Source organism: Phocoena sinus, chromosome 4 (assembly GCF_008692025.1).
Source record: "Phocoena sinus isolate mPhoSin1 chromosome 4, mPhoSin1.pri, whole genome shotgun sequence".
NCBI classification, from domain to species: Eukaryota; Metazoa; Chordata; class Mammalia; order Artiodactyla; family Phocoenidae; genus Phocoena; species Phocoena sinus.
Window position 1 is genome coordinate 69,597,503 of NC_045766.1, and position 13,429 is coordinate 69,610,931.

The 13,429-nt window shown below is 36.5% G+C and overlaps 1 protein-coding gene across 1 annotated transcript in view; it reads right to left on the reverse strand.

Moving 5' to 3' along the window:
* ATP13A4 (ATPase 13A4) overlaps positions 1–13,429 on the reverse strand; it is a 99,969-nt gene that overhangs the window by 59,896 nt on the left and 26,644 nt on the right. Inside the window, exons 3-6 of the mRNA XM_032629402.1 lie at positions 6,778–6,848; positions 6,607–6,687; positions 5,028–5,097; positions 3,399–3,533 (exon numbers count right to left, since the gene is read on the reverse strand). Coding sequence (XP_032485293.1) covers positions 3,399–3,533; positions 5,028–5,097; positions 6,607–6,687; positions 6,778–6,848 — 357 coding nt within the window. The remainder of the gene's footprint in view (positions 1–3,398; positions 3,534–5,027; positions 5,098–6,606; positions 6,688–6,777; positions 6,849–13,429) is intronic.

The window sequence follows — 13,429 nt, forward strand, 5'->3', positions numbered from 1 at the left end:
GAGAGTGAATAAATAAGAGGAGACAAAAATAATAATACAATTATATTTGATTTCACATTTATTACGAAATTATTGTGTGAAAGAACTTTTACATGGTCCTGGGGATTACAAATTCCCAATCATTTAGTGTTTTCATTTTTTTATTCTGATTTTGTCATTTAAGATCTCCCTTAATCTCCTAGCTTCAAATCACTTACAAATCTGATTAATATGTCCTAAGAATGATTAACAGAATCATATAAGGCGAAAGAGTGTTCTGCTATTAACTTATTCTTTTCTTCATTCATACATTCACTCAATATTTATTGAACAACCTTTATGCTGAGAGGTTGGGGTGGAATGGTCAACAAAACAGATATGATTCTTAGCATCAGGAATTTACAATGTACTGGGTAAATACATTTAATCAAATAATCACACACATAAATATATCACTGCAATCAACAATGAAATGAAAACAATAAGGTGTTTTTGGAGCATATATAGCTAATGAACCAATAGAAATCTTCCCTGAAGAAGTCACACTGAATCAAATAGGTTGTTGAATCTATGTGTCTCAACTCAAAAGAGATATTTGGACTTAAAATACATATATAAATTTGAAAGTCATTAGCATATGCCTTTAGAAGTCATTAGTATATGCAGTATAAGAATAATGAAGACTCAAGGTACTCGCATGAAAAGACCATCAAGACAGTATTATTAATAATAATAGTAAAGCTAGGTAGGAAATAGTGTAATTATGCTCCCTCTTACATAAGAAAGGAAAACAAAATAGATGTATATTCCAAAAACATTTTTGGAAGAATGCCCAAGAAACTAAAAACTGGTTGCATAAGTGGAGGGGTGGAGGAAGAGGGAGCCTTTATGTGGTGAACATTTTCATATTGTTTTGATATGAGACACCCATTTTTTTAAAAAGCCAGGTAGAGGAGGATGAACTATAAAAAGAGAATGGAAGAGCAGCTAAGAGAGGTGGAGAGTGTGTTGTCACTGAAGCCAAAGGGAAAGCTCGGGAGCAGTTAACAGTGCCAAATGCAACTGAGAGGTTTAGTGAAATCTACGCTGTGGAAGAAAGTATACACTGTGGGAGGGGAATCATGAAAACAGCAAGCAAAAGACCAACCACTCAATAAAAATGAATGAGGGACATGAATACGGTTCACAGTAAAAGAAATACAAATAGCTTAAAACACGAGCAAGTGCTCAACTCACAATGGAAAACATGCTATTATAGTTATGAAATTCTGTTTTCATTTATATTGGCAAAAATAAGGAAAATAAACACTCATGTACTCTTGGGAGAAGTGTATATTGGCATTACTTGTTTAAGAGGCATTTGACAATGTCTAGTAAAAAAAATATATTTAGCTTATGATTAAGCAATTTCAAATATAGAAAATTTATATCTCTTTATCAATACAGATATGTTATACACACATTTACATGTAATATAAATTATATATACTTGTGATTTATACATATTTGCAAACACATATATGTGGATGTATGAAAAGATATATATGCAAATATCCTCAATGCAGCATTGTTTTAATAGCAAAAGATTAGAAACAGCCTAAATATCCATCAATATAAGACTGGTTTTAAAATCATGGTACATTTAGAGAAAATATATTTGTGCAGATACAGAAAGATATTTAAGATACATTAGGTGAAAAATGCAAGTACATAACAGTGTATATAATAGTATACTTCCATTTGTATAAAACAAATAAACGCATATGTGTTTAACAGTGCTAAAAGTATATAGAACATCTGGTCCCAGTGGATGCCTCTTAAAAGACCCAGACACTGAAAGAACTAAGGTGGGAGGAGTATTTACTACTCATTTACACTATTTTGTTCTTGTGAACTTTTTTTATTATGTCCATATATTACTCCTTCTATTAAGAAAAAAGACTAGCTAGTTTTAAAAAATACTGTTTTTTTATTTTAAAACTATCTATGAGGGCTTCCCTGGTGGCGCAGTGGTTGGGAGTCCGCCTGCCGATGCAAGGGACACGGTTTCATGCCCCGGTCCGGGAGGATCCCACATGCCGCGGAGCGCCTGGGCCCGTGAGCCATGGCCGCTAAGCCTGCGCGTCCAGAGCCTGTGCTCCGCAACGAGAGAAGCCACAACAGTGAGAGGCCCAAGTACCGCAAAAACAAACAAAAAAAACAACTATCTATGAGCCTTAGGATTATAGTGGTGACCTTAGCAAGAGCTCTTTGAATGGAGTCATAAGAGAGGAAGCCAGCTCCATATAGATGAGAAATGAGAGGGAGATGAGTAAATGAAGAGAGATGCACAATGAGCTTGAGAAGTTCTGCCGTCAAAGGGAGAAAAGAGGTAGAATAGTAGCTGAAGTTTGAAGCATGGTCAAAAGAAGGGATTTTTTTCATTTGTTTCTGTTTTGTTTTGTTTTGGTTTGGTTTTAAGTTGGGAGAAGCTTGAGCATGTTTAAATGCTGATGGGAAGGCTCTTAGGGAGAGGGAATGAGGAAAAGAGTCATTCACTGACCCCATAAGCATGCTGAGAAGGTGAAAAGGATGCTATCAAAAGCACAAGCAGAGGGCACCTCCTCCTCTGTAATGAGAGATCAGGTCAAGAGGGAGGTAGAGAAAAAAGTCATCTGGCAGTAGGAGGGTGTGGAACTGAGCAAATTCCTATCTTATGATTTCTATCTTTGTGGGAAAAAAAAAAAAGCAATGAGATAGATTATCAGCTGAATTAAAGGAAAAGTGGAATGTGGGCATTAGGCATCTCAGAAACTTGAAGGAAGATTTGGTTTGAGAACTTAATTCCAGAGAATGAGAGAGCACATTGACCAGAGACATATAGAAAGCTTGTGCAGATGAGGTCAGTCTTCATGGATTTATAGCACAATCAACCAACGTGTACCGTATGATTTTTTTCCTGGCAGTGCCTAGATCCCCTTGTGTAGGCATAAAGAAAGCCAAGAGTTGGACTGGGGTTTTGACAAATGATTACCAACCAAACACAAAGGACAAAGATATTAAACACTCCTTATTAAATATTAAAGACTCCTCCACCTTCACCCCTTTTCCACCATCTTCAAGACCCATCAGTAGTCTCTACACATATTTTTTCACTTATTCACAATTCATAAATATTTGCATTTTCTTCTCAATAATCAGCCTCAGTAAGCTAAAGAGAGGGAAAAAAATAACTTGAAAGTTTAGGGATTGGGATGGGAAGGAAAGGAAAGAACTAGAATTTGTTGAGCATCAGCTATTGTGCTAGATATTTACAAACGTGGTCTCATTTGTTATGGAGTGGGCAATGACTATTTTCCAATTATACGCTTTTCAAACAAAATTTCAACAAAGTCTCAACTCTTTCTTTCTCAGACCATACGATTGGTGGAAAAACTCACCTCTCTGAGATCATATACGGTCAAAGCGATGGAAATGATTGACATGATTACGATAGCAAAAGCATACTCTTTATAGTCTTCGCTAAACCACAGACAGACACTGAAGAGCTGAAATATGTAAAATGGATTTAAAACCTGTTGGCAGCATAAAAACAGGAAGACAAGGGAGATATTTAGGTTTCACACATAGCTATTCGTTGACTTGTTTGTTATCATAATCGTCTCCATGACAAATCGTCCCACCCAATATTCTTATTATATTTATGCAGCAATTACCATGTGCCAGATACTGCACTAAGCAACTTTACCTGAATTTACTCATTTAATTCCCATAATTATCTTATTATCCAGAAGTTATTAGTTATCTCCATTGTAAAGATGAAGAAACTGGGCCTTATATCTTGAGAAACTTGCCCAAGGTCACAGAGCCACAACTGTTACAGACCAGGACTTGAACCCAGGCAATCTGGCCCCAGTGCCCTTACTTTTAATCACCACTGCACCTTATAATTTACAAAGTATTGTCTCATGTATCACCATGTTGACCATCACAACAGTTGTGTGAGGAGTAGATATTATCATGTCCAGTTTACATTGAGTGGCCTTCGGAACCTGACCTACTGGTCAGGTTTACAAAGTTAAAATGCTTTCTAGTTGTTCTTCTCTATGACACAACATTGCCATATCTGAAGCCATTAAAGTACTTTAGATTAATGTACGAGTTGAAGACTAAATTTTCTCATAAATAGAGAGCCAAGCTGAAAGGAATAATCTAGATAATTGAGCATCTAGAACACTATGGGAGAAAGCAGAGATTAACTCCAACAGTTGTAATCCTGCCTGGGATAAAAACATTTTGTGCCCTTACTCAAATTCTCTCTAGTTGATTTCCATCTTTCTAAAATAGGAACAGTTATCTTTGCCTCTGGTTAGGGAACAAGCACACAGAAACTTTTCTTATCAGTTTCTTCTGCTCTGTTTCATGACTTAAAACTTGCTAGAAATATTGAGAAAGTAGCTGGAGTTTAGTAAGTCTTTTTTAAGTCAAGGAGGAGTGGAGGTACCATGCAGGAGAGGACCCAGGGTACAGCTGTAAGGTTGTAGTGTCATAATAATCATGGTAAAATGAAAAATGAGCCCAGTGATAGAGTCAAACAGAAAAAATTCAATGTAGTAAATTATGGTCAAATCTTTCTTTCCCTCCCACACACACATTGAGATCAGCAGAACTAATAAGGCTGAACAGATGTTTTCTTCCTACAGTTTTGTAAGGCAATTGTATATGTTGCCCATAGGAAAGGGATTGAGTTGTTTAAGTTTTAATTATTATTTTAGTTTCACAAAGATGAGACGGGATAAAAAGTATAGGATTAAGAAAGAAAGAAAGGAAACCCTGTGTTCATCTAGTCATTAAAGGATAAATAGACACACGAGCATCATATCTTATGCTGTAACAGGAAATGTGTGTGCAAAAATGGACCACAAGAAACAATAGAGATATGAATATGCTTTGCATTCTTTTAAAATAGCCCAAATTACAGTTACTATTAACAAGTAGCATTCTTGATCATTTGACTAAAATCTAACCTTTTTATTTTCTAGCCAGCATCAAGAGAAAATACTGATTACCTCCTTGATGAGCAGTTTCCAGATGGGTGTGATTTCAACATCGATAGTATTTGGCCCACATATTAACCTCCTATAGGGAGAGATCACAGCCTACTCAGTTACTAATAATAAAAATGAAACTCATTTCTTACCCATTCAAAAAAAAGACTATTCCATGTTCACCTTCTCACTTGTGGGATCAACATATGCCTCCCTTATTACGTAACATCACCATCTTTCTCAAAATAACTGGAGAGGGGGAGGGTTTTCAGGTGCAAAACCAATAAGCATGATCACTTATTGAATTACATATTTCCCTGATGGTAATTTGGGTATCTAATTTCAGTCATTTTTCCATTCAGGTAGTTTCAGGATTAGCACTCTCTCAACTCTGTCTCTCCCCAACTCTTGGCTCCATGGATGTGAGACGGAGGGCTCATTACAGGGGAACAGTTTTACTGATAAGGAATACCGGGCCTACTTTTCCTCCTCCTATTCAGTGCTGGGAAGCTGCAGAATTTGTTTTAATGTGAGTGAAAAGGTGTTGAACTCTCAAAAATAGCTCCACAGTTATAACGTCCTTTAATTGAAAACTCAGAGATGTGTTTCTTTGATTACACAGAGCAACGACACTCTATGAGTTATTTTGCTGTTGGGAATGCTAAACACTTTCTCTGTGCCTTCTACGTAGATGCTCAGACCAAAGAGCTTAACAGAATGTAAATATTACAGCAGTGCTTCTCAAACTTTAATGTTCATACAGACAGCCTTGCGGTCTTGCGAATGGGAAGGTTCTGATTCAATAAGGATGAGATGTGATCTGAGATTCTGCATTTCTAACAAGCACCCAGATCATGGTGATGCTGCACTCTGAGTCCATTCAAAGTACCACCAAAGCTCCCCCCCAAAATGGGGTGGAGGGGAAGGCAGTAATCATAGAAACTTAGAACTAGCAAGGTGTTTATAGAGTTCTCCTCCCCTTTTTAACAGTTAGGAAATTGAAGCCCATAAAGGAGAAGCCATTTGCTCAAAGCCACACAGTGAATTAGTGACAAACTCTTGGCATTCAACCCAATGCCCTTCCCAAACCTCGCTCCTCTGCCCAGTAGCTTATTTAGAATTGTGGAGCTACAAGTCTTGCATGATATTCTTCTGCTGCTCTACAATTATTATTTAACTATGCTGTCATAGTATAATACATATTTCCTGATCACAGTCAAAACTGGTTCAACCTTATTATTATAGTAACCTTGAGGAACATTATGCAGAGCAGAAAGACAACTAAGCCTATAGTCAGAGATGCACTTCTGCCTCTATCACTTCCATCTGTGTGACCTAGTTCAGGCCACTAAACCTCTCTGAGTCTCAGATTTCTCATCTGTTATACTGAGATGATGAGGATGTCTGTTCTAACTTCCCCACAAGGTTGCTCTGTTGAAGTGAGATAATGCATATAAAAGCATTTAATTTAATAATACTAAATAGAGCATTACAACATATTCTGATGTTGACCAGTTAAGATAACCGTTTCCTGGGCTCTCTTTTTCACTAACTGGTGACAGTCGTTCTGAGCTGGTGAAGATAAAAGTATACGTGGTACCTAATCTCTTGTTCTTCCGTTGTTAGACCTGATCCAAACTTTACATGTATCTTGGCAGAACTGAGCCAGTCTTCCAAAGAGCTAAAATAATAACAATGAGAAAGACATACTGAGCAAAATATTTTTGAAATAATATTTTTCTTTTCAGATGCAATTGCTCAAACAACTTACCCAATTTTCTGGAACTGTCCTTCTAAGTTGTTCCAAACATATCTTATTTTCTGCACTTTTATACATCTCACCTGCAAAGGAAAAGTACTAAGAAATCTCCAGTTTAAGGATCAGCAAATACATAGTTCAGTGACTAAAGAAGCATTCGTGGAAGAAGCAAAGATAGAGCCCTAGTATACTTATTTAAGATTTATCCTTTCCTAACGAATCCTATCCTTGGCTACTACACAAATGGCATTCTTTATTAGAAGTCATCATTCAAGCAACGTGTATCATGGGCCTACTACACGGATAAGTATACAAGTAAAACTCACCCTCTGCGTTCCACTACTTGATAACCAAACAAGGGAAGAAAATATGTTATGAAAGGGAAAACTATACCATATAGTCAAATTATGCGTGTGTCAAAGAAATGAAAACATAATAAAGAAAAAATTATAGTATTGAAATGCCGCAGAAATACAGAGAGGGTAGATGACAGAAGGTATCATGGAGAAGAAGAATCTGAGCTGCATCCTTAAAGGATTGGAAGAATTTTGCTCAGGTGAGAAGGGAAGAAGGCATTTCAAAGAGATTATACACAATTTAGTTGTGAGGGAGGGGTAAGTGAAGGGAGCCTATTTGATAGCAGAATGGAGAATGGGGCTGGAAGGATAAATAAAGACCAGATGATGCATCCTTAAATGCTAGCATGAGTATTTAGAACTTTTCTTTTGAAAGCAATGGATTTGCAAAGTAACCTATGGAAGAGACACCGAAGACACAGTCTAAAAGATTAGACTGGTAGCAGGTTCTAGAAGACAGTGAGATGGCTATTGCAAGAAAATGAACTCTAGGAAGCAAGCATCTGAGGGTGTTGGCAATGAAAAGAAAGGTTAATGCTTATGATGTAATGCCTTCTTGTTTTTGATTTCTTTAAGCAACTTTACATATAAATCTGAATTTCCATTAACAGGTGACCTAATTAAGTACAAAGAGAAATGGTAAGACTGTCATATTGTTATGGAGCAATGGTTATAACCTCATTTTGCCCATTGGAATCAACTGGGGAGTTTTAAAGAATACTGATGACTGGCTCCCACTCCCAGAGAGATTCTGATTTCCTTTGTCTGGGGTACAGCCTGGGCATAAATAGTTTTAAACTTCCTCAGGTAATTCTAATGTGCAGCCAAAGTTGAGAAACAGTGCCCAAGACTTCCTTCTATAGCTACTCTTATCATTGTGTCCTTGAGAAATTCAATGAAATTTCTCTGCACCTCAATTTTCCCACGAATAAATTAAGGCAATTGGCCAGATCATTTCTAAGTTCCACTGCAACTCCTCTGAATATGTTCCACACCTATGAGTATTATAGTCAGTATAAACATTAGATAAAATCTAAAACTTGGAAGAGCATATAGTTGGTACATAACAAGTGCTCGACACATCTTTTATTAAATAAATAAATGAGTGCTTTTCACAACCACATGTCAACTAGAAATAGAATTATTTTTCTTTTTTATAAATTGAAGTATAGTTAATTTACAATGTTGTGTTAATTTCTGCTGTACAGCAAATTGATTCAATTATACTGTATATACTTTCTTTTTAATATTCTTTTCCATTATGGTTTATCACAGGATTTTGAATTTAGTTCCCTGTACTATACCGTAGGACCTTGTTGTTTATCCATTCTATATATGCTAGTTTGCATCTGTTAACCCCAAACTCTGACTCCATCCCTGACCCCTTGGCAACCACAATAGAAATAGAGTTTAAATCCCTAAGCTCCAAGACCTGGGTTACTTCAAATGACTTTTAACCTTGTCCAATAAATATATGTATGTAAACTTACTGTGGTAGTCATTTAATGATGTATGTAAATCAAATCATTATACTGTACATCTTAAACTTATACAGTGCTCAGTGCTGTGTGTCAATTATATCTCAATAAAACTAGAAGAAAAAAAATATATGTGTATGTGTGCACACATTCATAGTTACCAAGTGAGCGTATTAAATACTGTATTTTTTATTTTACAGAATGGATTTATTTCAGTGTGTTGGCTTCAAAATAATATGAAAAGAAATCCTATCTTCCAATTGACTTTCAGTATAAAATTGGAGTGGATTGCCACTGGGAACAATTCTTCCTTCACAAGTTACAAGTTAAGGTGAGGAAACATGACCAGCTTGGTGTGTGTTAGCTGTCATGGCCCATCTTGGAGTTTCGAGTTTTTTGCCTCACATTTTCCTTTCCTTTCCAGTAGTCTCCACAATTTTACAAATAGAGCTAGACTGTGATCACAGCTACTGTTTACTGAGTACTTGGGGGGGTGGGGTTCTTGTCTTTTTAATCATCCTGTGGTAGGACAGATATTATCTTCATTTCCACTTTGCCGCTTAAGTTCATTTTGATTAAGTAACTTGCCCAAGACCACATCTATTAAGAAACAGGGCTGGGACTTCCCTGCTGGTGCAGTGGTTAAGAATCTGCCTTCCAATGCAGGGGACACAGGTTCGAGCCCTGGTCCAGAAAGATCCCATGTGCCGCGGAGCAACTAAGCCCATGCCCCACTACTACTGAGCCTGTGTGCTGCAACTACTGAAGCCCACAAACCTACAGCCCGTGCTCCGCAACAAGAGAAGCCCCTGCAATAAGAAGCCCACTCATCAAAACAAAGAGTAGCCCCTGCTCACCGCAACTAGAGAAAGCACACGCGCAGCAACAAAAACCCAACACAGCCAAAAAATAAAATAATAAAAAAAGAAACAGGGCTGGAAATTGAACTTGAGCCCCTCTAGCCCCCAAGTCTAGTCTCTGAAGGAGCTAATAGTCAAGCTAGTCTCAGAAGACGGTCTGAAAATCCCATAACTTCCAGTATTCAAATTGTATAAAGTGAGGGTTGCTTCCTTTATTAATTCTGTAAGTTCAGAAATTCAAGTTAGAAAAAATGTAAAAGACAAACGATGGTAGAATGTGAGACCCCTGCTCAGTTAGAGAACCTAGATCAATAGGCTGTGAGAAAGTTATATAACATAATAGATACAAACAGCAGATGAAGGCAGCAATAATGAGGAATAAAGAGGTTACTGATAAGTTTTATGTCAGACCAGAAAATAGAAAATCCCATTATCTCCTGACAATTTCTGAAGCTATTCTTCACAGAGTGAGAAGAATGACTCCATCATATGCCTTTTAAATATCTTTGAGATTCCCCAAGCAGGAAACACCTCTGCCTGGAGTTTCTCAGCTTCCCTCATCATGTCCAGAGGCTCTGAAAGCTGATAAGAAGATGTTAAGCATAATATTTGCAAAGGGTGAAGTTTATTTGCCCATTGCCTGGAACTTCAGACCAGAAAACAGTAATTAGGAAATCAGGGATCAGCTGTGGGGTGATTTTCATCTTTCCGCTCAGAACCAGAAATTGTTCCAATCCTCAGGCATCCCACTCTTTATTTCTGTTTAACAGGTTAAGCCATGGGTTTCACTTTTGCATGTAATCCTACAAAATAGCCCTTGGTATCTCCTCTTAGCCTACATTTGCTGCAGTCTCCAAACTCCCCCTATGTGGTCCTGATGGTTATCATTTTGGTATTGTGTTATTGCTGTCATTGTCATCATTGTTGCTGTGGCTAAGCCTGTGACATATCTTCCAATTTTAATAAAAGTTTCAGTCCTTTATATGAATATAGCTCATTACCACTCACAAATCACCTTATTATTCTTCTTTTCATTTTAGTTTCATGACAGCCCTGAGAAACAGGCAGAGAAGGCATTACTACTCTTGTTTTATAAATAAGAAACTCAAGGCCCAGGGAGGCAGTAACCAACCAAACTCCCTGTGCTGTATGCTGGTAAACAAAGATATCAAGCCTGGGTGCCAGAACTTTCCATTTCAAGACCTCTGCCCTTTCCTCACATTTTGTTTGTTTATTTGAACATTTCTCCATTTGTCTGTCCACTTATTTGTTTGATGCAATTAAAGATGGTGGAGGTCAATAATATTCTGAGGCCATGTCCATAGGCTGATTTGCGTTGCCTATCCTCAGGTGAATGGCCATCTAAAAAAATTAAGCAATCTGTTGGTTGGGTGCTTCATCTCTTTTGATTTTGTTTATTTTGGCAGTTAAGACAACTGGGTGATTAACAATTGACAGAAGAGAAACTGCTCAGCAATTGACTTTTATTATTTTAAAAAACTGACCTTGAGCTCATAAAACCAATTTAAACAGCTGTCTACACATATATAAGATTGAAGAGAAAGCAGTCTGTGTTACAAAATATGTTTTTAATATGAATGTTAATTAGTCATAATCCAAGTAATACTAATTTAATATAATGGGAAAGGAGTAAACCAAATGCATTAGGATGATAATATCATTTTACAAACATAAACTACCTAGAATATTTTTGGGGGTTTACCTTTACCGTAAGACAAGCCCTGTCGCATAGATTATAATATAGGGCATGATGCTACAAACAGTTAATATGCACTGAGCATCTACTATATACCTGCCACCATAATGATCTTGGTATTTCTTAATTACTGAATTTTATCAATTAATACTAGAGGTAGGCAATATCATCATTTTATACATGAGAAAATTGAGGCTCAGCAGAGTTTAGTAACTGACCTAAGGCTGCACAGTTTTGAGGGATGAAGCTGAGATTTGAATTGAACTCTGTCTGGCTCCAAAATCCATGTTCTTTATAATGTCCTATACTGTCAGTTAAAGATTGGCACAGTGGAGGATCAATCGAAGAAGAAGATATAACAACTATAAATATACATGCACCCAACATAGGAGCCCCTCAATACATAAGGAAAAGGCTAACAGCTATAAAAGAGGAAATTGACAGTAACACAAAAATAGTGGGGGACTTCAACACTTCACTTACACCAATGGACAGATCATCCAGACAGAAAATAAATAAGGAAACGCAAGCTTTAAATGACACAATAGACCAGACAGAGTTCATTGATATTTACAGGAAATTCCATCCAAAAACAGCAGATTATACTTTCTCCTCAAGTGCACACAGAACATTCTCCAGGGTAGATCACATCTTGGGTCACAAATCAAGCATCGGTAAATTTAAGAAAATTGAAATCATATCAAACATTTTTTCTGACCACAATGCTATGAGATTAGAAATAAATTACAGGGAAAAAAATTTAAAAAACACAAACACATGGAGGCTAAACAATATGTTACTAAATAACTAAGAGATCACTGAAGAAATCAAACAATACATAGAGAAAAGTGACAATGAAAACATGACAATACAAAACCTACGGGATGCAGCAAACAGTTCTAACAGGAAAGTTTAGAGCAATACAATCCTACCTCAAGAAACAAGAAAAATCTCAAACAAACAATCCAACCTTACACCTAAAGGAACTAAAGAAAGAAGAACAAACAAAACCCAAGTTACTAAAAGGAAAGAAATCATAAAGATCAGAGCAGAAATAAATGAAATAGAAACAAAGAAAACAACAGCAAAGATGAATAAAACTAAAAGGTGGTTCTTTGCGAAGATAAATAAAATTGATAAATTTTTAGCCAGACTCATCAAGAAAAAAAGGAACAAGACTCAAATCAATAAAATTAGAAATGAAAAAGGAGAAGTTACAATGGACACTGCAGAAATACAACACATCATAAGAGACTACTACAAGCAAATTTATGCCAATAAAATAGACAACCTGGAAGAAATGGACAAATTCTTAGAAAGGTATAAGCTTCCAAGACTGAACCTAGGAGAAATAGAAAATATGAACAGAACAATCACAAGTAATGAAATTGAAACTGTGATTAAAAATCTTCCACCAAACAAAAGTGCAGGACCAGATGGCTCCACAGTTGAATTCTATCAAACATTTAGAGAAGAGCTAAAACCCATCCTTCTCAAAACTCTTCCCAAAAATTGCAGAGGAAGGAACACTCCCAAACTTATTCCATGAGGCCACCACCACCTAGATACCAAAACCAGACAAAGATAATACAAAAAAGAAAATTACAGACCAGTATCACTGATGAATATAGGTGCAAAATTCCTCAACAAAATACTAGCAAATAGAATTCAACAACACATTAAAAGGGATCATATACCATGATCAAGTGGGATTTATCCCAGGGATGCAAGGATTCCTCAAAATACGCAAATCAATCAACGTGATACACTATATTAACAAATTGAAGAATAAAAACCATATGATCATCTCAATAGATGCAGAAAAAGCTTCTGACAAAATTCAACACCCACTTATAATAAAAACGCTCCAGAAAGTAGTCATAGAGGGAATCTGCCTCAACATAATAAAGGCCATATACAACAAACCCACAGCAAATGTCATTCTCAGCAGTTGAAAACTGAAAGCATTTCCTCTAAGATCAGGTACAAGACAAGGATGTGCATTCTCACCACTAGTATTCATATAGTTTTGGAAGTCCTAGCCATGGCAATCAGAGAAGAAAAAGAAATAAAAGGAATATAAATGGAAAAGAAGAAGTAAAACTGTCACTGTTCGCAGATGACATGGTACTATACATAGATAATCCTACAGATGTCACCAGAAAACTACTAGAGCTAATCAATGAATTTGGTAAAGTTGCAGGATACAAAATTAATGCACAGAAATCTCTTGCATTTCTATACACTAACAAC